The sequence below is a fragment of the Anolis carolinensis genome, unplaced genomic scaffold (assembly GCF_035594765.1).
Source record: "Anolis carolinensis isolate JA03-04 unplaced genomic scaffold, rAnoCar3.1.pri scaffold_9, whole genome shotgun sequence".
NCBI lineage: Eukaryota > Metazoa > Chordata > Lepidosauria > Squamata > Dactyloidae > Anolis > Anolis carolinensis.
Genome location: NW_026943820.1, coordinates 5,763,309 through 5,786,140, shown reverse-complemented (window position 1 = coordinate 5,786,140; position 22,832 = coordinate 5,763,309). Strand labels below are relative to the sequence as shown.

At 45.7% G+C, this 22,832-nt stretch overlaps 2 protein-coding genes across 6 annotated transcripts in view; one reads left to right on the top strand and one right to left on the bottom strand.

The window, feature by feature from the left end:
* The first annotated feature begins 2,493 nt into the window (after positions 1-2,493).
* dhx38 (DEAH-box helicase 38) lies at positions 2,494-22,380 on the top strand. Of its 2 annotated transcripts, none has more exons than XM_062961781.1 (26): positions 2,494-2,952; positions 7,035-7,222; positions 7,311-7,424; positions 8,210-8,375; positions 8,489-8,610; positions 8,691-8,767; positions 9,664-9,819; positions 9,992-10,153; positions 10,258-10,365; positions 12,526-12,647; positions 12,768-12,905; positions 13,585-13,771; positions 13,888-14,073; positions 17,268-17,408; positions 17,507-17,617; positions 17,705-17,821; positions 18,235-18,342; positions 18,439-18,551; positions 18,648-18,856; positions 18,930-19,084; positions 19,185-19,340; positions 20,025-20,159; positions 20,372-20,497; positions 20,634-20,729; positions 21,102-21,223; positions 22,215-22,380. In XM_062961781.1, the coding sequence occupies exons 1-26, from the start codon at positions 2,573-2,575 to the stop codon at positions 22,297-22,299; spliced, it is 3,780 nt and encodes a 1,259-aa protein (XP_062817851.1). In that variant the 5' UTR covers positions 2,494-2,572; the 3' UTR covers positions 22,300-22,380. The 2 variants fall into 2 exon arrangements, with proteins under 2 accessions (XP_062817851.1, XP_062817850.1); XM_062961780.1 differs by having other exon boundaries at positions 2,495-2,952; positions 7,308-7,424.
* Positions 22,159-22,832, bottom strand: part of pmfbp1 (polyamine modulated factor 1 binding protein 1) — a 38,026-nt gene continuing 37,352 nt past the window's right edge. For all 4 annotated transcript variants that reach the window (XM_062961778.1, XM_008120609.3, XM_008120611.3 and 1 more), the window contains one exon: positions 22,159-22,813. In XM_062961778.1, coding sequence (XP_062817848.1) covers positions 22,753-22,813 — 61 coding nt within the window. In that variant the 3' untranslated portion in view covers positions 22,159-22,752. The remainder of the gene's footprint in view (positions 22,814-22,832) is intronic.

Sequence of the window (22,832 nt, the reverse complement as noted above, 5' to 3'; positions counted from 1 at the left end):
CACAGTGTGGTTGATGGTTGAAGGGCCCCATTTGGGAAGCAGTGTGTCTGGGACTCAGAAACGGGGGAAGGAATATACGCAGCTCCAAAGAGACTTGGGACCCTGACTTCCTTTCATTTTATAGTGCATAAACCTACATTATTATCATCATGGATTTACCCCAGGCATGGGCCAACTTGGGCCCTCCTCCAGGTGTTTTGGACTTCAACTCCCACCATTCCCAACAGCTTCAGGCCCTTTGGTTGGTTGGTTCATCAAGTGCTCTGCTATGACTGACTTCTCTGGTTGAATTAGTTTGCAGTGCCTTTCATGTTCCTTGATATGTGTCTGGGCATTGCTGCGTTTGGTGGTCCCTCTGTAGACTTGTCCACAGCTGCATGGGATACGGTAGATTCCTGCAGAGGTGAGAGGATCCCTCTTATCCTCTGCTGAACGTAGCACTTGCCAACTTTTTTTAGCACTTGATGAACCAACCTGAACACAGCATATTATTTGAGAACACAGAAATCTTGGACCACTCTAACAACTACCATGTCAGACTACACAGAGAAGCATTTGAAATCCACAAGCATGCAGAATATTTTAACAGAAAGGAGGAAACCATGAAAATGGACAAAGTCTGGCTACCAGTATTAAAAACTAAAATCAGGACAGTAAATAAAGAACAACACTGCAAACGGGAATTCCAGACAGGAAACAACCAGAGCCAGCTGACACCTCCCAACAAAAGATTTCCTCAGGCAGGAAGCAGCCAGTCTTTGAATATGCAAAGCTATTAAATGCTAATCAAGGTTGTCAGTTGCAACATTCACACCTGATATTCAACAGACAAGAGTTTTCTCCCACCCTGAAGATTCCACAGATATATAAACCCCACTTGCCTAGTTTCCAACAGACCTCACAACCTCTGAGGATGCTTGCTACGGATGTGGGCAAAACGTCAGGAGAGAATGCTTCTGGAACATGGTCATACAACTGGGAAAACTCACAGCAGTAAAGTTTTATTACTACTATCCCTACACAATAATAATATAATGAACTTATTATCTAAAGAGAAAAAAGTCTCACTTAGGTTATGATTTTACAAATTAAGCAGCAAAACATGTTTAAGAACCAATTTCACAGAAAAAGTAGTTCAATACACAGTAATGCTATGCAGTAATTACTGTACAGTAGAGTCACTTATCCAAGCCTCGCTTATCCAAGCCTCTGGATTATCCAAGCCATTTTTGTCGTCAATGTTTTCAATATATCATGATATTTTGGTGCTAAATTCTTAAATACAGTAATTACAACATAACATTACTGCATATTGAACTACTTTTTCTGTCAAATTTGTTGTATAACATGATGTTTTGGTGCTTAATTTGTAAAATCATCACCTAATTTGATGTTTAATAGGCTTTTCCTTAATCCCTCCTTATTATCCAAGATATTCGCTTATCCAAGCTTCTGCCAGCCCGTCTAGCTTGGATAAGTGAGACTCTACTGTATTTACGAATTTAGCACCAAAATATCACACTGTATTGAAAACATTGACTACAAACATGCGTTGGACAATCCAGAACCTTGGATAAGTGAGACTCTACTGCAGGGGTCCTCAAACTTTTTAAGCCGAGGGCCGGTCCACAATCCTTCAGACTGTTGAGGGGCCAGATTATCATTTGAAAAAAATACAAACAAATCCCAATGCAAACTGCATATGTCTTATTTGTAGTGCAAAAACAACAACAACAACAATGAAAGAACAATACAATATTTAAAAATAAAAACAATTTTGACCAACATACATTTATCAGGATTTCAATGGGAAGTGTGGTCCTGCTTCTGGCCAATGAGATAGTCAAGTTAATTAGGGTTGTTGTTGTTGTTGTTGTGTACCTTCAAGTCATTTCAGACTTTGGGTGAGCCTAAGCCTAAAATTTATTTATTTATTTATTTATTTATTATTTACTGCATTTATTTACTACATTTGTATCACACCCTTCTCACCCCAAAGGGGACTCAGAGTGGCTTACAAATTATATGTACATACAATATATTATATTACTAGCATAGAACTATATTAGCATTATATATTACTATATTGAACTATACCACTATACTGTAATATTATTAGTAATATTATATGTAATATAGAATATATAATTAATATTATTATATGGTATTATTATTAGTGTTATATTGTATTACATTATAATATTATTATCAATATTATATGTATATACAATATATTATATTATAAAACTGAGGGCAGGGGCCAGGTAAATGACTTCGGAGGGCCGCATCCGGCCCCCGGGCCTTAGTTTGGGGACCCCTGCTCTACTGTATTAATAAGCATAGAGGCCACACCGATTTAAAAACAATTTAAAACCCACTGATGAAATGTAATGTTGACAGCAGGGAACTTCTCTTCCGGGCTGGTTTTGTCAATCACTCCTTTAGGCGGAAGTCCCGCCTCCCCCCGCGCGTCAGTGTCTCTTCCGTGATTGCGGCTTCCGGCGCGGGGCATTGTGGGTGGGCAATGGCGGCGCCCGGCCAGCGTCGGGCCCGGTCTTGAGGAGAAGCGGCGATGGGCGAGGCGGAGGCGGCGTCGGAGGCGTCGCTGCACCGGCTGGAGGGCCTGTCCCCGGGGGCGCAGGAAGGGGGCCTGGTGGTGCCGGCGGCGAGGCGGAGGAGCGCGGCCGAGGAGCAGCACGTCTTCAAGGTCCCGGCCCCGAGGGCCTCGCTGCTAGGCCTCGACCTCCTGGCCGCCCAGAAGCGCCGCGAGAAGGAGGAGCAGGCCGCCAACGCCGCCAAGCGGGCCCGGCTCGCCCCCGACGCCGACTGGGCCGCGGAGCCCCAGCAGGAGCAGCGCGGAGACGGAGAGGCCGAGCCGGCGGAGGAGGAGGAGGAGCGGGACGGAGGCGGAGGAGACGGCGGCGGCGCGGGGCGAGGGTCCCGGAGGGAGCGGTGAGCCAGGCCCGGGGAAGGAGGGAGGGAAGAACTAGGCCTCAGTCCCGCTGCTGAGGAGCCTCAGGCTTCGGAGGAACAAGAGCGAGAGCGGCCAGAGCAGGCCTGGGCCAACTTGGGCCTTCCCTCCAAGTGTTTGGGACTTCCACCATTCCTAACAGCCCCAGGCCCACTCCTTTCCCCCCTCAGCCGCTTCCTGCACAATTCAGGGGTGGGTGATTATTCTGCCACTTCACCTAGCAACAGAGGCACTTCACCTAGCAACAGACTACGCCATCCAGTACCAGAAGGCCACCTCGCCCAACACAAAAGGGCCACTTTGCCTAGCAACATCGGGCCACTTCACCTAGTGCCAAAGGACTACTGTGCCTATAATAATAATACAGTAGAGTCTCACTTATCCTAGCCAAACGGGCCTTCAGAACCTTGGATAAGCAAATATCTTGTATTTACTTATTTATTTCGTGTCAAAAGCATTGCATAATAAATAAGTTTAAAAGTGATAAAATAAAGGAATCACAAACAGCTAAATAGTTTTGGACCAAAAGCGGGCAACAGCAATCGCATTGTCTGTAGCTTTAAACAACAACTCCGTGCATGAGGCAGGGTATTGTGGACAAACATACATATGAGGAATTGTTTGTGGGCAACATTTCTTGTAAACGGCTGATTTTTCCAACCCAAAAGCATTGCATTGGGTTTTGAAAGCTAAGTGGAGATCTGAACCTTATAATTATTGTATTACAGTAGAGTCTCAATTATCCAAGCTAAACGGGCTGGCAGAAGCATGGATGAGCGAATATCTTGGATAATAAGGAGGGATTAAGGAAAAGCCTATTAAACATCAAATTAGGTTATGATTTTACAAATTAAGTACCAAAATGTCATGTTATACAACAAATTTGACAGAAAAGTAGTTCAATACACAGTAATGTTATGTTGTAATTACTGTATTTACGAATTTAGCACCAAAATATCACGATATATTGAAAACATTGGCTACAAAAATGGCTTGGATAATCCAGAAACTTGGATAAGCGAAGCTTGGATAAGTGAGACTCTACTGTAATAATATTTTGGGTGCCGTGCCAAAAGATCTCAGCCGTCATTTGTAAACAATAGGCATTGACAAAATTACGATCTGCCAACTGCAAAAGACCACCCTACTGGGATCTGCATGCATCATGCGAAAATACATCACACAGTCCTAGACACTTGGGAAGTGTTCGACTTGTGATTTTGTGATACGAAATCCAGCATGTCTATCTTGTTTGCTGTGTCATACAACGTTGTTGTGTCAATAATAATAATAATAATAAGCTTATTTTTATATCCTGCCCCATCTCCCCAAAAGGACTCAGGGCGGCTCACACAGGCCCAAGCCCAACAACATACAATAAAATACAACAGTATAAAATACACAATATAAAATACATAACAATAACAGTAGGTCAATAACACAGCTTCAACAAAGTAAAAACATGGCCATTAATAGAGGTGATAACATGGTCTTGAAACAGGGCCACGTCACCTAGCATCGGAGGACCACTTCACCTAATGCCAGAGGGCCACTTCACCTAGCAACATATGTCCACTTTGCCTAGCACCAAAGGGCCATTTCACCTAATGCCAGAGGGCCATTTCAACTAGTGCCAGAAGGCCACTTGATCTAACGCAGTGGTTCTCAACCTGTGGGTCCCCAGGTGTTTTGGCCTACAACTCCCAGAAATCCCAGCTAGTTAACCAGCTGTTAGGATATCTGGAGCTGACGACCAAAACATCTGGGGACCCACAGGTTGAGAACCACTGCGTTAGATCAAGTGGCCTTCTGGCACTAGTTGAAATGGCCCTCTGGCATTAGGTGAAATGGCCCTCCACTGATTTCACGCTAAGTGGCTGAGGGGGAAAAAGGAAGGGGCTGGAGGCTGTTAGGAATTGTGGGAGTTGAAGTCCAAAACACCTGGAAGGAGGGCCGAAGTTGGCCCATGCCTTCTGTACATCTACATGGTGGGCATGTAGTAAAGTAAAAGCTTTCTGTATATATTTTAGATTTCAATATGATGTCAAAAAAACATAGTATGATTTTACGTAGGGTTTGTGCTACATTAGTACAGTAAAGGGAAAGATCACTTAAGTAAAATAAATATTCAGTAACCAAAAAAAATTTAAAATGAGATGTAAACACTAAACTAATCTGGGAAAAGGAAGGGGCCTGAGGCGGTTAGGAATGGTGGGAGTTGAAGTCCAAAATACCTGGAGGGCCCAAGTTTGCTCAGACCTGCTCTACATCTTCATGGTGGCAGTCGGGGGTGTTCTGATGGTGTTTTCCTGCTTGACATTAATCAGGCTCTTTGAGGTCTCTTCAACCCTTGGGCCTTTTCTATACTGCCATATAAAATCCAGATTACCCACTTTGGCCTGGATTATATGGCAGTGTAGACTCGTATAATACAGTTCAAAGTAGATAATTTTGATTATCTGCTTTGATCATCTGGATTATATGGTAGTGTAGAAGGAGACCAAGATTATTTTATTCTATCTTTCTGTTGATCTCCTTCTCCGGAAGCTTGTAAACAAAGCTGGCTGGATGGCTATCTGTCCAGGGTGCTCTGATGGTTTTTACCTGCTTGATGTGAATCGGCTTCGACTAGATGTCCTTCTTCGGGTTCCCTCCCAACACTAGAATTCTGTGAATCTATCATTCTATCTATCTCCTTCTTTGGAGGATTTTAGACAGAGGCGAGATGGCCACCTGTTGGGAGGGCTTGGATGGTGCCTTCCTGCCTGGCAGAAGGGAGCATACTGGGTGGCATACTGCCCTCAAATGCACTGAGAATTTGGTAACAACATTCTGTTTATGAGGAAAGTGAGACAACAGAGAAGAACTCAGTCTGGGGACTGACAGGAACATACTGTATATACTCGAGTATAAGCCTAGTTTTTCAGCCCTCTTTTTAAGACTGAAAAAACCCCCCTCGGCTTATACTCGGGTGAGGGTCCTGGTTGGCTTATATTCGGGTCAGCTTATACTCGAGAATATATGGTATATTTATTATTTTTCTCTATTATTATTGGTATTATTACATTTATTATTTTTCTCTATTATTGTTGCTACTATCACATTTATTTTACTCTATTTTTATTATTATTATTATTATTATTATTACTAATACATTTATTATTTCACTCTGGTCTTATTATTATAGTTATTATTTTACTCTATTTATTCCTACATGTATTATTTTCCTGTATTTATTATTATTATTATTATTACATGTATTATTTTACTCTGTTATTATTGAAAGAATACATAAGCACATCTACACTGAAAAAGATGAGAATAATGATTTGCTCAGAGTTGGACAGTCTTATCTTAGATTAGAGCTTTATGTAAATATTCAAAAACATTTAACCTACTGATGCCTTTTCAATCTATGCTCCAATTCTGTGGAACTCATTGCCTCCATATCTTAGAGCAATGTCGGAGTTGCGACCTTTTGGAAAAGCGCTCAAAACTTGGCTTTTTTGTTGTGCATTTAAGTAAATCAGATCTAATTTGCCAAATAGTCACTGTTGAATGTTTTTAGGTTGAATGTTTTTATGTTGAATGTTTTTATGATGAATGTTTTTTATATTGTGGAATGATATTTTAAATTGTAAGTCGCTCGGAGCACTCTGGTGGAGAGCGACTAATTAAGAAGTGAAGTGATGCCTCAACTAATGTAATTTTATTGGTATCTATTTTTATTTCTGAAATTTACCACCCTCGGCTTATACTGGAGTCAATGTTTTCCCAGTCTTTTCTGTGGTAAAATTGGGTGCCTCAGCTTATATTCGGGTTGGCTTATACTCGAGTATATACGGTAAGTCTGTAAGCCTCTGTGATCTGGAAAGGGAAAGTGGATGGGATGATACAGAATTTTAGATTTTGGTTTGTTTTTGTATTGTAATATTGTATGAAGAATGCAGATTTAAAAGAAAAAAAATAAGAACTTTAAAAAAGAAGTGAAGAAGGTGGTGATCCCGCCCCTTGAGCTGAGCTGAGCCTGTCCCCCTCCTTCTTTTCGGCCCTGCGTTTGCAGGCATTACCGTTCTGCACGGGTTGAGACGCCATCACACACGGGTGGCGTCAGTGAGGAGTTCTGGGAGCGCAGCCGTCAGCGGGAACGAGAGCGGAGGGAGCAGGGGGTCTTCGCTTCCTCCAAGGAGGAGAAGGAGCGCAAGAGGGACCACGGCCGCGAGCGGGACCACGACCGGAAGCGAGACCGAGGTGGGCCCCAGTGGGACCCTATTCCCCCCTCCCCAGGGACCCTTTCCCAGAGGGGGGCAGGGCTGACCAGTGTTTGTCTCCACAGAAGATCGGGACCGGAGTCGACGCAGCAGCAGCGGGGGCCACTCAGAGCGGGAGGGCTCCTCGGAGCGGAGTGGCGGTCGGAGGAATGAGCCAGAAAGCCCTCGCCACCGGCCCAAAGGTAATACAGTAGAGTCTCGCTTATCCAATGTAAACGGGCCGGCAGAACGTTGGATAAGCAAATATGTTGGATAATGAGAGATTAAGGAAAAGCCTATTAAACATTAAATTAGGTTATGATTTTACAAATTAAGCACCAAAACATCATGTTATACAACAAATTTGACAGAAAAAGTAGTTCAATACGCAGTCATGCTATGTAGTAATTACTGTATTTATGAATTTAGCACCAAAATATCATGATATATTGAAAACATTGGCTACAAAAATGCGTTGGATAATCCAGAACGTTGGATAAGTGAGACTTTACTGTAATAATAATGATAATACGTTTATTTGTATCCCGCCTCCATCTTCCACGAAGGGGACGGGGCGGCTCACAGAAATATTAGATACAAAAACAATTACACTATATAATACATCAACAGACAATAACATGCACCAGTAGTAACCAGAAAATTAAAAAAACACTTATTAAAACATAGAATTAAAAACAGTGAGGCTGTAATAGTAGATCAGTGAATTAAAACTTAGATAAAATGCTACAAGTTTGTCTGGGGTCAGTCTGGGAAGAGAGGGGCCCTGAGGTACACACATTTTCTTGGTTGTCTCCCCAGACCTGCCCAAGACGGTCAGTGCTTTCATGCTAGGCTTCACTTTGACCAGCAATTGGAGTCAGGCATTGCACTCCCGGCCTCTCCCAGTGGCTCTTCTTCTGGCGTGACAGGCCCTGGGGTGGGGAGTTCTGGTGTTCAGTTCCAAAACATGCCTGTTTCCTGCCTCCAGATGCGGCGACTCCTTCGCGCTCCAGCTGGGAGGAGGAGGACAGCGGCTACAGCAGTTCGCGCCGGTCGCAGTGGGAGTCCCCCTCGCCCACCCCTTCCCACCGGGACTCCGACCGCAGCCACCGGGGCTCTGCCTCTCGTGACAGCGAACGGAGGGACCGCGACCGGTAAGGAGTGGGACACCATGGCCATTGGGAGCGGTGGGAGGGGCGTCTGGCACAGTGGCAGGAATGGAGGGGGAGTGGAAGAGACCCTTTGTCCTCACAGCCGTCTCTTGCAGGTCCTTGCGGAGCCGCTACCCGGAGGAGACCCCGCTGCCCACCCCTTCGTATAAGTACAATGACTGGGCCGACAACCAGAGGCACCTAGGGGCCTCCGCCCCATGGCTTTCTAGAGGCAGAGGTGAGTGAGGCCTTAATGAGGAGGCGTTATCTGTTCTCCCCAGACTAGAGGCATCCCTTGACACTACCTTATATTTCTAGGGAAACGTGAAGATGGGGAAGACGGCATTGCCTTTGATACTGAGGAGGAGCGGCAGCAGTGGGAAGAGGACCAGCGGGTGAGTTGCTGCCCAGTCTGAGTCTTGACCAGTGACCCAAAAGTCAGGAGTATGTCTTGGCTCCATGGGTGCCAAAGAGAGCATCTTCCATGCTCACTGTTACATCTATTTATTTATTTATTTATTTATTTACAGTATTTATATTCTGCCCTTCTCACCCCGAAGGGGACTCAGGGCGGATCACATTATATACATATAGGGCAAACATTCAATGCCCATATACACATAGAACCGAGTCAGAGACAGACACAGAGGCAATTTAATCTTCTCCTGTGGGGATGTTCGATTCTGGCCACAGGGGGGAGCAGCTGCTTCATCATCCACTGTGACAGCACTTCCTCATTCCAACGTCGTAAATTAGTTAAATTTGCCTCCCCACTTTATAAGTGGTACCTTATTTCCTACTTGATAGATGCAACTATTTTTCGGGTTGATAGGTCAGCAACAAGCAGGGCTATTTTTTATTTTTTAATTGACGGGTGCTCACCCCACCATGGGCTGGCCTCGAACTCATGACCTCAGAGTAATTTATTGTAGCAGGCTGCTCACTAGCCTGCGCCACAGCCCAGCCCCCACCTAACCTTCCTTTTTCTAGCTTGGAAAGGTAATTCTCCCGGTTGACTGGAGAAGCAGCACATTCTAGGCTCTCTTTCTGGTGGGGGCTGGAGGGGAGGGCCTCAGTACAGCTGAGGTTGTGCATGGTTGATCAGTGGTGACCACGCTGCCCTTCCCGCCGTAATCAGGGCTGTGCCTGCAGCGGGTGACATTCCCAGCCATTTGGGAATCACTCTTCTGCTGCATCTTCCATGGACCGCAGCCCACCAGGCACCTTCCCTGCAGGATGACTTCCTGTTTGCTTTGTTGAGAGTGCTTTCCCCTTTCTCATCCCTTCACAGCAAGCAGACAGGGACTGGTACATGATGGACGAAGGATATGACGAATTCCACAACCCTTTGGCCTCTTCCTCGGAGGAGTATGTCAGGAAGCGGGAGCAGCACCTGCAGAAGCAGAGGCAGAAGCGCATCTCTGCTCAGCGCAGGCAGATCAACGAGGTGGGGTGGCTTCAGAGGAGAGGGGTGCAGTGGGAATGGCTCTGGGGCTCCTTCCCATGAGCTCTTTGCCCCCTTTTCCGATCCTCACAGAGGCACAGTTTGTCCTGAGGTCATGCTGGGGAGTCCAGGGCTATGGGGTGCTGACCTGGACTTGCCGTCTTCTGCTTGGCAGGACAATGAGCGCTGGGAGACGAACCGCATGCTGACCAGTGGCGTGGTGCACCGGCTGGAGGTGGATGAGGACTTTGAGGAGGACAACGCCGCCAAGGTTCACCTCTTGGTCCACAACCTGGTGCCCCCCTTCCTGGACGGGCGCATTGTGTTCACCAAGCAGGTAGGTGGGGAGAGGGAGGGGTCTCTGGGGCAGAGAAGAAGCTGCCCTTGCCATGTTCAGCCAGTCACACTGTACCCTTCTCTCCCTTCCACCCTCCCTCGCAGCCCGAGCCTGTGATCCCCGTTAAGGACGCCACGTCAGACCTGGCCATTATCGCCCGGAAAGGGAGTCAGTTGGTGCGGAAACACCGGGAGCAGAAAGAGCGCAAGAAGGCAGGTCTCCTCAGTCTGGGCTGGGATGCGAATGGGGGGCGAAGGGTGGGCAACAGTTGGATGGGGAAAAAGGAAAAGAGGGAAAGTATGGTATATAATATAATGTAAAGTAAGTTATGTTATAGTTATATACTTTTAAAGTGATATAAAAGGTAAAGGTTTCCCCGACGTTAAGTCCAGTCATGTCTGACTCTGGTGCTCACCTCCGTTTCTAAGCCGAAGAGCCAGCGTTGTCCGTAGACACCTCCAAGGTCATGTGGCCGCTGGCATGACTGCATGGAGCGCTGTTATCTTCCCGCTGGAGCGGTACCTATTGATATACTCACATTGGCATGTTTTTGAACTGCTAGGTTGGCAGGAGCTGGAGCTAACAGCGGGCGCTCAAGCCGCTCCTGGGATTTGAACCTGGGACTTTTCAGTCTGCAAGTTCAGCAGCTCAGCGCTTTAACGCACTTAGTGACTATATACTTTAGAAGTATATAGTCACTTATATATTATGATTGTAGTATCATATTATTTGGCTCGCAACCTGAGGTAGAATACTACATGTAAGGATCCTCCACGGACATAGATAAGACATTAGAGCAACAGGACATGCTACCCAAAGCAAACACAGGGAACTCCAGGATTACCTGAAGAAGGTCTACCTGAAGAAGGTCGCCGAAACTGGATGCATACCTGGGAGACCTGTTGTATCAACCAGATTTGATTGACCACATTATCTCCAGGATCCATATATTGTATAGACTCTGGAATCCACCAACATACTCCTTTAACCAGGGAGTTATCCTTTGTTATTATTGACATGGAACTTTGATTTACTTTGAATAATTGATTTGGAAGAATAGCGTTACAAACCTTGAGAATATTATCAAGACTTTAATAAGACTACTTTGTGTACCAATAATTATATATGTTAGAATTGGACATTGAAATATACGTGGTTTGTTATACTGATATTGATACTATACATAAGTCTACCATTATTCATTGTGTAAACGACAGGAACGGAGTTAGGGTCAATCATCAGGTTTATTTAAACCCAATTTAGATTTGAGACAATTTTGAATCATATGTATTTACCTGTACAGTTGGAATATATAAACTGATACTACAATCGTAATATATAAGTGACTGTATCACTTTAGAAGTATATAACTATAACATACTTTAGAAGTATATAACTATACTTTATATTATAGTATATACCAGTGATGGCCAACCTATGACACGCGTGTGAGCACTGACACGCCTAGCCATTTTTGCTGACACGCTGACGCATGCAGATTGAATGGATGACTAATGTCTTTTGTGGCCAAATTTGGTGTGATTTGGTCCAGTGGTTTTGTTGTTTATTCCATGGGAATTATGCACATTACATACATACGTACATACATACATACATACATATAATATCATTCTATTATTATTCTATTATTATTGTAGTATATTATTACTATTATTACTATTATATTATTATTATATTTTTCATTATTCATGACTACATTGAAACTACAATAGAGAGAAATCGTCATAACTAGCACTTTGGCCCAGTTTCCTACAGATCTTATCCATGATTTTATCATTATGTATTGTATGTGGTTTTATAACTTGTTTTATTGTTGTTTGATTTGTTTTACTGCTTGTTTTTATATTGTAAAAAATATAAAATGTAAGCTGCCCCGAGTCCCTTCGCGGAGATGGGGCTGGGTATAAGAATAAAATTATTATTATTATTATTATTATTATTATTATTATTATTATTAATCAACGTGGAAACTGCAAGAGGTACCATAGATTGTTGTACATAGAAATAATGGTAGTAAATAGTTTTTGATTTATTAAATACAGTTACATATTACAATTAAATATTTTTGTTATTTAAACTATATATATTTTGAAATTATGGTTTTTTTTCTCGAAGTGACACACCACCCAAGTCATGCTAGGTTTTTTGGTGAATTTTGACACACCAAGTGCAAAAGGTTGCCCATCACTGGTATATACCATACTTTTCCTTTTTTCCTTTTTGCTGTATATAATAGACATCTGTGCATATAGCTGCAACAGTTGGATGGGGCCAAATCGGGAGGGGCGAGGGGCAGGGCCTGACTCTTTCAGAGCCTGACCATGTGTGTCTGGGGTCTGCCGCTCTTTCAGGCCCAGCACAAGCACTGGGAGCTGGCGGGCACCAAACTGGGCAACATCATGGGCATCAAGAAGGACGAGGAGGAGGAAGGGGCCAAGCAGATCCTGGCAGAGGATGGCAGCGTGGATTACAGGTAGGGCTTGGGGTGGGTATGGACATTGGGAGTGAGGGGAGTCCAAGGGACCAGGCCCTGGAGGCGATGCTGAGCCTGGTGCCCTCCTACCTTCCTTTCCTCCCTCCTTTCTTCCTTCAGGACGGAGCAGAAGTTTGCTGACCACATGAAAGAGAAGAGCGAAGCCAGCAGTGAGTTTGCCAAGAAGAAATCAATTGCAGAGCAGAGGCAGTACCTGCCCATCTTTGCTGTCCAGCAGGAGCTGCTGACAGTCATCCGGTCAGTCTGCCAGCTGGTTTTTCCAGCCAGTCTTAAGGTTTTCTTTGATTTCCCAAGGGATTATTGGGGGAGAAGGATTGCTGTTGGTGTGCTAAAAACAATCTTATGCTCTACCTAATTGAATCTAAGGCGATGAGAAAGGAATATAAACAAAAAACCTTGCGTTCAATAGAACATGGGTGCATTTCTTGTGTTCCTTCACATTGTTTTCAACTTATGGAGATCCTAACTTGACTCTTAGTAGAATTAGTTCAGAGCTTCCTTGGGGGGAAGGTGGAAAAAATCTAAAGCAGGGGTCTTCAGACTTTTAAAGCCGAAGTAAATTACCTTGGAGGGCCTCATCTGGCCCCCAGGCCTTGGTTTGGGGACCCCTGATGTAAAATGACTAACTAACTAAAATAAAATTAAAAGGGGTTTGCCATGGCTTTGCTCTCAGACTGAGTGTGTATATTTTGCCCAGGTGGGTTTGAAAGCTATGTGGAGATCTGATCTTTATAGTTATTGTATTACTAGTAATATGCGGCAATGCTTTGTAAAACAGCGTAAGTAAAATTGTATATTTTTCTGAAAACGTGGAACAGAAAGAGGTTGCAAGCTGTTGCTCCAAAGACAGTGGTGCTGGTTTGCCTTTGTGACGCAGTGACCGGAGCAATGTCCTTCCCTCTTCTCTTCTTTGCAGAGACAACAGCATCGTGATCGTGGTGGGGGAGACGGGCAGCGGGAAGACCACACAGCTGACGCAGTACCTGCACGAGGACGGATACACGGACTATGGCATGATTGGCTGCACACAGCCGCGACGAGTGGCGGCAATGTCAGTGGCCAAGCGTGTCAGTGAGGAGATGGGCGTGAGCCTCGGGGAAGAGGTCAGTACCAGCAGTTAGGGCCAGGTCTCCCTCTCTCTGCCTGGTTGGGTCACGGGAGATGGTGACCCAACCTTGCTTGCTTGCTCCCATGACCCAACTGTCTGGCCTCCCTCCAGGTGGGCTACGCCATCCGCTTTGAGGATTGCACCTCCGAGAACACGGTCATCAAGTACATGACGGACGGGATCCTGCTGCGGGAGTCTCTGCGAGAGGCTGACCTCGACCACTACAGCGCCATCATCATGGACGAGGCCCACGAGCGCTCCCTCAACACCGACGTGCTCTTCGGTCTTCTGCGTGAGGTAAGGGGCTTGGCTCTTGAGGTGGGCCTTTGTGCGTATCATTTCCTTGCCAGCAGTTATTTTATTTTTATATATATATAATTTTTATTAAACAAGAAAAGAGTATTTTCAATACATAAAAAGTGTGGGAACAATATAAAATATAGAAAAGTAGGAAAAAAAGAAGAAAGAAAAAGAGACAAAAAAAATAAAAAATAAAAGAAGATTTCCTTTATACATGAAAGTGGGAGAACAATAAATGTATAGGAAAGTATGAAATACAGTAGAGTCTCACTTATCCAAGCCTCGCTTATCCAAGCCTCTGGATAATCCAAGCCATTTTTGTAGTCAATGTTTTCAATATATCATGATATTTTGGTGCTAAATTCATAAATACAGTAATTACAACATAACATTATTGCGTATTGAACTACTTTTTCTGCCAAATTTGTTGTATAACATGATGTTTTGGTGCTTAATTTGTAAAATCATAACCTAATTTGATGTTTAATAGGCTTTTCCTTAATCCCTCCTTATTATCCAAGATATTCACTCATCCAAGCTTCTGCCGGCCCGTTTAGCTTGGACAAGTGAGACTCTACTGTGCAATAAATAAATAAATAAAAAGACACCATACATACAGTCTGGAAAGGGGTATTTGATGACTTCCGCTCTTACTGCTCCTGTAAAGCAACAACTTATTAAAGTCAATATGGAAACTAAATGCAACTTCTTTCCCCCTTACGTCTTTAATCTTTCTTGAGATAGTTTTCTAAAAATGACCAATCTGTCTTTTTCAATCCGCTGACGCTATTTTCTTTTAGTAAGAATGTTAACTTATCCATGTCTTTTATATCCATAATTTTGATAATCCAGTCTTTCAATTCAGGTGTCCAACTTCCACCTTTTGGCAAAGAATATTCTCGCTGCTGTTGTTAAAAAAGCAAATAATTTGTCCAAATTTCGATCTGCAAATAATCCCAAATCAAACATACCCAATAAGTAGTATTCCGGTTACATTGGGAAAGTTTTTTTGAGGATTTTTTGACATTCAGCATGGATAATTTTCCAAAACTCTGCTGTTTTTTTACATGTCCACCATAAATGGAAGAATGTACCTTCATTTGTCTTACATTTCCAACATTTATTGTCCATGTTCTGGTACATTCTTCCCAATTTTGCTGGGGTTATATACCAGCGGTGCAACATTTTCAGATAGTTTTCTTCTAAGTCTGATGCATATGTATACTTTATTTTCCTCAACCAAATTTCTTCTTACCAGCAGTTATGAGAAGGCTGCTGAAGTTGGAGAAGAGCCCCCTGAGTGTAGTTTTGCGCAGGATGGTTCATTTTTATTATTATTAAAATTTATTAAATAAGAAGAGAAAAAAATCAGAAATAAAATTGTAAATATATAGTTACAGATCCGCGAGTATTTTTCTTTACATTGAAAGTAGGGGAACATAAATGATAGAGAAAAGTAGGAAAATATTGAGTAAGTACTGAAAAAAAGAAGAAGAAGAAAAGAGTTTGTCAACTTCCGATCTCTTACATCGAGGTTTAAAAAAAATGTCCATACGTTTATATAGAAATATACATTTCTTTTCTTTAATGAAGCACAACCTCCCATTTGCTCAAACTATTTTTTATGGTTGGGAATCTACTTTTCTTCTCATCTTATTTTAAATATTCTTCCAAAAGAGTCCAGTCAGCTGATTTCTTTGGTATGCCTTGGTTTCTTTTAAGGCATTGTGTTAAGTTATCCATATTCATGATGTCTAGTATTTTCAACATCCAATCCTCTATCCGGGGTGCTTCTTTCAATTTCCAGTTTTTAGCATAAATTATTCTAGCCGCTGGCACCAAGTAATTAAATAGTATGTCTTTACTTAAATCCATTTCGAAATCTGGCATTCCTAAGAGAAAGTATTCTGGTTTCATTTGGAATTTTATTCTTAATATTTCTTGAATTCGTTTCCACGCTGGGCTTCTTTCTGATGCAGATAAACAGCTTCGTTCTCACAGAGCCTCTCACACCAAACTTACACAGTAACTTACACAAGTACCACCCTCTTGAATGTTAAATTCTTGTACAAATGGTTATCCTTGATCGGTTACATCCGTATGGGTAATTTCTGTATTTAGCCTCAGGGTTCAACTCACTTTTGGGTTCTCCCCCATGTTCTTATAGCACTTTTAACTTCCTCCATATTTACAAGTCTCACTTAGTGCACTTTGATCAGCCCATCCTTATGTTTTATTGCTGTGTTTTTAACTTTGTCTTATTAATGGTTTGATTTTAATAGTATGTTTTAATTTTTCATTTGTGCGTTTTCGGTATTTGATGTTTTTGTATGTATACTCTTTTGCATTTGTAAGCCGCCCTGAGTCCCTGCGGGGAGATAGAGCTGGGGTACAAGAATAAAATTATTATTATTATTATTATTATTATTATTATTATTATTATTATTATTATTATTATTATATTAGCTTCACACACACAGCAGACTTCACACTGGAACTTCTCTCACACGAGGCCTTCGACCTGGGGCTTCTTTCACCAAAGTTTCTCACACAAAGGCCTTCTCACACACTGAGGCCTTCTCTCACTGAGGCTGACTAACACTGAGGCCTTCTAAGCTATAGGCACATCTGCTTATATTGAACTGCAGCTTTTGCTGAGTCATTGCAATCGTTTAACCCTTTCAGTACTTGACTCATATTTTTATAATTAAAAATAAAAAGTAAAGGTAAAGGTTTCCCCTGACGTTAAGTCCAGTCATGTCTGACTCTGGGGGTTGGTGCTCATCTCCATTTCTAAGCCGAAGAGCCGGCGTTGTCCGTAGACACCTCCAAGGTCATGTGGCCGGCATGACTGCATGGAGCGCCGTTACCTTCCTGCCGGGGCGGTACCTATTGATCTACTCACATTTGCATGTTTTCGAACTGCTAGGTTGGCAGGAGCTGGAGCTAACAGCGGCCGCTCCCGCCGCTCCCGGGGTTTGAACCTGGGACCTTTTGGTCTCCAGCTCAGTGCTTTAACGCACTTCGCCACCGGGGCTCCTATAATTAAAAATAAAATACAAATTAAATAATTAAATAATTAAAAATACCTAATTATTTTTAATATTTATGACAATTTCTTCTGGGACTTTCCTTTGGTGGGGGAGACAGAGACAGACAGACATGACATGGGAGTTTTGGCTCTTCCGTAGGTGGTAGCCCGGCGCTCCGACCTGAAGCTGATTGTGACTTCGGCCACCATGGATGCAGAGAAGTTTGCCGCCTTCTTTGGGAACGTGCCCATCTTCCACATCCCGGGCCGCACCTTCCCGGTGGACGTCCTCTTCAGTAAGGTAAGGGGATGGGTGTTGGGTGTGGCCGGGAAGGTGAAAGGGGGAGCAAAAGGGGTCTGTGTCTCGGAGGGTGAACACCACCTCCTTCTCCCCTTCAGACGCCACAGGAGGACTATGTGGAGGCTGCGGTCAAGCAGGCCCTGCAGGTACACCTCTCCAGCGCCCCAGGGGACATTCTCATCTTCATGCCAGGCCAGGAGGACATTGAGGTGAGTATGGTCAAGGGAGCTCTCCATTACCCATCCCTTTCACCTCTTTGCACAGGACCTCACCTCTCTGTATTGTTCTCTTTGCAGGTTACCTCTGAGCAGATCGTGGAGCACCTGGAGGAGCTGGCCAATGCTCCCGCTCTGGCCGTGCTGCCCATTTACTCCCAGCTGCCCTCCGACTTGCAGGCCAAGATCTTCCAGAAGGTCAGGGAGCCAGGGAGGTGGCAGCAGAGGGCAAACCCCCCAATAGTTTATTTCACTGTGGGAATTTGACATGGCAGGCCTGGGAACTAATGGGGCTAGGCATCTATCAGAGGCTGGATCAGGCATGGGCAAACTTTGGAACTCCCTCTAGGTGTTTTGGACTTCAACTCCCACAATTCCTGGCTTCAGGCCCTTTCCTTTTCCCCCTCAGCCGCTTAAGCGGCTGAGGGGGAAAAGGAAGGGGCCTGAAGCCAGGAATTGTGGGAGTTGAAGTCCAAAACACCTGGGGAGTTCCAAAGTTTGCCCATGCCAGGGCTAGATGGTCATTTGTTTCGAGGGCCTTGATTGGGTCTGGATTGTGTGGTCACTGGGGTCCCTTCCAAGTCCTTGACCGGGGTCTCCATTCCTGACAGGCACCCGACGGAGTCCGGAAGTGCATCGTGGCCACCAACATTGCCGAAACCTCTCTGACGGTGGATGGGATCATGTTTGTGATCGACTCAGGCTACTGCAAGCTGAAGGTGCGTCTGGGGCACCTGGTTGCATGTAGGAGACCTTGGGGGCCTGGGTGAGGGGGGCTGCTGACCCACATGTTCTTCCCAATTTTTCCTTTCTAGGTCTTCAACCCACGGATCGGCATGGACGCTCTCCAGATCTACCCCATCAGCCAGGCCAACGCCAACCAGCGCTCCGGCCGTGCTGGGAGGACGGGGCCAGGCCAGTGTTTTAGGTGGGCTGAGCCCTCCCTTTTGTTTGTGTGGGGTTCCTTGTGGGAAGGGGTGGCTATTGAGGCCCCAGCTGAGCCCCTTTTCTCATCTCCCACCAGACTCTACACACAGAGCGCCTATAAGAATGAGCTGCTGACCACCACGGTCCCAGAGATCCAGCGGACGAACCTGGCCAACGTGGTGCTGCTGCTAAAATCCCTGGGAGTCCAGGACCTGCTCCAGTTCCACTTCATGGACCCCCCTCCGGAGGACAACATGCTCAACTCCATGTACCAGTTGTGGATCCTGGGTGCGCTGGACAACACAGGTAAAGAGAGGGTTCCAGAGGTTGGGAGGGGCCCAAGAAGCATGCCTTCTGACAGCCATTGCCTTCTCTGCAGGAGGACTGACCTCCACGGGGCGCCTGATGGTGGAGTTCCCCCTGGACCCAGCCCTCTCGAAGATGCTCATCGTCTCCTGCGACATGGGATGCAGCTCAGAGATCCTGCTGATTGTCTCCATGCTCTCTGTGCCAGCTATCTTCTACCGGCCAAAGGTGTGTCATGGCAGAGAATCAAGGGGGAGGGGGCATCAGGGTCCCAATTGCTGCCCGGATTTGTTCTTCACGGCCTCTTCCTCCGTCTCCTTTCCTTCAGGGCCGGGAGGAAGAGAGCGACCAAGTGCGGGAGAAGTTTGCCGTCCCGGAGAGCGACCACCTGACCTACCTGAACGTCTACCTGCAGTGGAAGAGCAACAGCTACTCCACGCTCTGGTGTAGTGAGCACTTCATCCACGCCAAGGCCATGCGCAAGGTGCAGTCAGGGTCCGGGAGTGCGTGGGCGGCTAGGGCAGGTCAAGATGGGCCTTGTTTGCAATAATAATAATAATAATAATAATAATAATAATAATAATAATAATAATGGATCTCAGCCAGCATTTGGAAACAATAGACATTGACAAAATTACAATCTGCCAACTGCAAAAGGCCACCCTACTGGGATCTGCACGCATCATCCGAAAATACATCACACAGTCCTAAACGCTTGGGAAGTGTTCGACTTGTGATTTTGTGATACGAAATCCAGCATATCTTGTTTGCTGTGTCATACTATGTCATTGTGTTAATAATAATAATAATAATAATAATAATAGTAATAATAAAAGCATTTTATTTCTATCCCACCACCATCTCCCCAAAGGGACTTGGGGCGGCTAACAAAATACAGCAAAGTGCTGCATATAGACTACATAAATTTAAAATGACAAAACCATAAAATTACAATCACACATACATAATTACACTGTAAAACATTAACATTCATAAAATGCAGTCATAACTGTGGATAAAAACAAGTTGTTTCTAAGTGACAAAACCTAGTGCTAACGGGATGCCAGCAGTAAGTCTTTGTACTAATCCTGAAAATCTATGTAAGATCAAGGGCTTGTTTAAAAAGCCATGTTTTTAAACTGAAACTACTTGAATGTACTTTTTCCAGGTGCGTGAGGTGCGGGCACAGCTGAAGGACATCATGGTGCAGCAGCGCATGAGCCTGGCCTCCTGTGGCACCGACTGGGACATCGTCCGCAAGTGTATCTGCGCGGCTTACTTCCACCAGGCTGCCAAACTGAAGGTGACTCTGGGAAGGGTAGGGAGGTTGGGATGCCCTTTGGGGGGCTTCTGTGGGGCTCCCCCCGGCATAAAAGGCCCCTTTATGGGAAACAGGACCCTTTTATTGCTGCAGAGAATCTAGTTTGTGGGAGTTGGTACCAGCGTCCTGCCTCTGTGTCTCCATGGTGGGCAATGAACCAACCGACCTCTTTCTTTACTCTCTTCTGACTGTAGGGCATCGGGGAATACGTCAACATTCGCACCGGGATGCCCTGCCACCTGCACCCCACCAGCTCCCTGTTTGGCATGGGCTATACGCCGGACTACATTGTCTACCATGAACTTGTGATGACTACCAAGGTCAGTGATTGGATGCAGGCATTGCAGGGCATTGGATGCAGGCATTCCCTCCCTCTCTAACCAGTCCTAGAGGATTCAGAATGAGGCACGGGCCACACAGGGTACTCCTTAACTCTGTCCCACCCCTCCTATGCAGGAGTATATGCAGTGCGTCACTGCTGTGGATGGCGAGTGGCTGGCCGAACTGGGGCCCATGTTCTACAGCATCAAACATGCCGGCAAGTCACGCCAGGTAAGTGGGCTGAGCTGATGGGGTGGCATGAGAGTATCCCTGTCAGAGTCGTTCATTGGGTATGTTCCACAGAAATATTCATGCACAAGCCGTGAAATATTCATGCACAAGCCTATGTGGAGCCCCGAGGAAGGGCTTTTCCTTGGCTTGTGCTCTCTGGCACAGGACCTGTCCCTGGCTGAAGCCAAGTGCTTCCCACTGCCAGAATGGCTCTGCCCCATTGTGAGCAGGATGGTATTGGCAGGGCCCTGTCCTTGTCTTGGGTGGCCTTCTCCCTCAGATGCCAAGCACAGGGGTGCTGAGGAGGGGGGGTTGGTGGTGTGAAGAGGTCTCAGGGGAGCAGACCACCCTGACTGCCCCACTCTGCCCCAGGAGAGTCGCCGGAGGGCCAAGGAGGAGGCATCCGCCATGGAGGAGGAGATGGCGCTGGCGGAGGAGCAGCTGCGTGCCCGGCGGGAAGAGCAGGAGCGACGCAACCCCGTCAGCAGTGTCAGGTAGGAGGAGGAGGCCTGTGGAGCGTAGTGGGCCTTGCCTCTGCAGAGCGGCTGGTTCATCAGACTACTTAACTGATTGTGTCTCCTCTTACAAACCAGCCCGGGCACTGTGGTCAGCAAAGGAGGCCCTGCTCTCTCTCGGTCCCACCCTCGTCTCAAGTACGGCTGGTGGGAACGAGAAAGGGGGTCACCCCCCACCTCTGGAACTCCCTTCCTAAGGAAATAATGCTGCCCCCCTCCCTCCTCTCTTTCAAAAAACAACTGAAGTCCTGCATATGGAGGATTAGACCATGAGTGACCACTATGGGGCCCTGGTTGAGAACTATTTTGTATCTGACTTCTGCAAGTCTATGTCAGCCTAATTTACCACCATAGGCCACACCACCAACCCAAACAACTTTGTGGGTTGGCTTCTGTAAATTAATGTGGATGTTTGTTCAGATTTTGTCATTATATAATTTTTGTTTTGACTGTGAGTTTAATTTGATGTTAGGTTTTCATATGTGGGGTTTTTCTGGGATTCTGTCAGTATTGGTTTTTGTGAAGGCATTGAATGTTTGCTGTTGTATGTTGGAATCTGCCCTGAGTCCCTTTGGGGAGATAGGGCGGAATAGAAATAAAGTTGGTGGTGGTGCAGTGTGTTAAAGCGCTGAGCTGCTGAACTTGCAGACCGAAAGGTCCCAGGTTCAAATCCCGGGAGCGGAATGAGCGCCTGCTGTTAGCTCCAACTCCTGCCAACCTAGTAGTTTGAAAACATGCAAATGTGAGTAGATAAATAGGTACCGCTCTGGCAGGAAGGTAACGGCACTCCATGCAGTCATGCCGGCCACATGACCTTGGAGGTGTCTACAGACAACGCCGGCTCTTCGGCTTCCGAAATGTAGATGAGCACCAACCCCCAGAGTTGGTCACGACTGGACTTAACATCAGGGGAAAACCTTTACCATTACTTTATTATCATCTTCTTATCTGTCTTTCTGCCTCCCTGCAGGTCCACCAAGATCTACACTCCGGGGCGCAAGGAACAGGGTCAGCCAGCCACCCCACGCCACACGCCGGCCCGCTTCGGCCTCTAGCCGCCCAGCTCTGAACACGGCCCACCTTGGACAGACACTGAGAAGTCATGTTGTTGTTTCTATAAATGTTGCTGCTTCCTGGCCAGGCTCTGAGCGGTGCGTCTCTTTGCCCTCCTGCGGCAGAGCAGAGGGGCTTTCTTTCCGGTGGGGGAAATGCAACTGTCCTCCTCCCTCCTCTTCCTCCTGGAGAGCCACAGCCTTGACCCCCCAACCCCAAAAGGATGCAGGACGCGGCAGGAATCCCTTCTTGGGGGAGGTAGCGGAGCTGCCCCCGTTTATTGGCTTAGTATTTGCACAAGTCTCTTCCTTTTTTCTTCTCTGGCAAAGGCACATGATTGCAGTAGGGCTGCAGGTCCCAGCAAAAGGCCCTCGAGCCGGGCACCACGGGACCAAAACGGGTTGTTTGGAGGGTGAAGGTTAAGGAAAGCGGGGCCAGCCGCAGGAGGGGAGGGGCTAAGGGCGGGTCCAGTCTGTGGCTAGAACTTGGCTTTTCCTCTGAGGCAGCCGGGGAGAGCTGCAAGGAAAAAGAACAA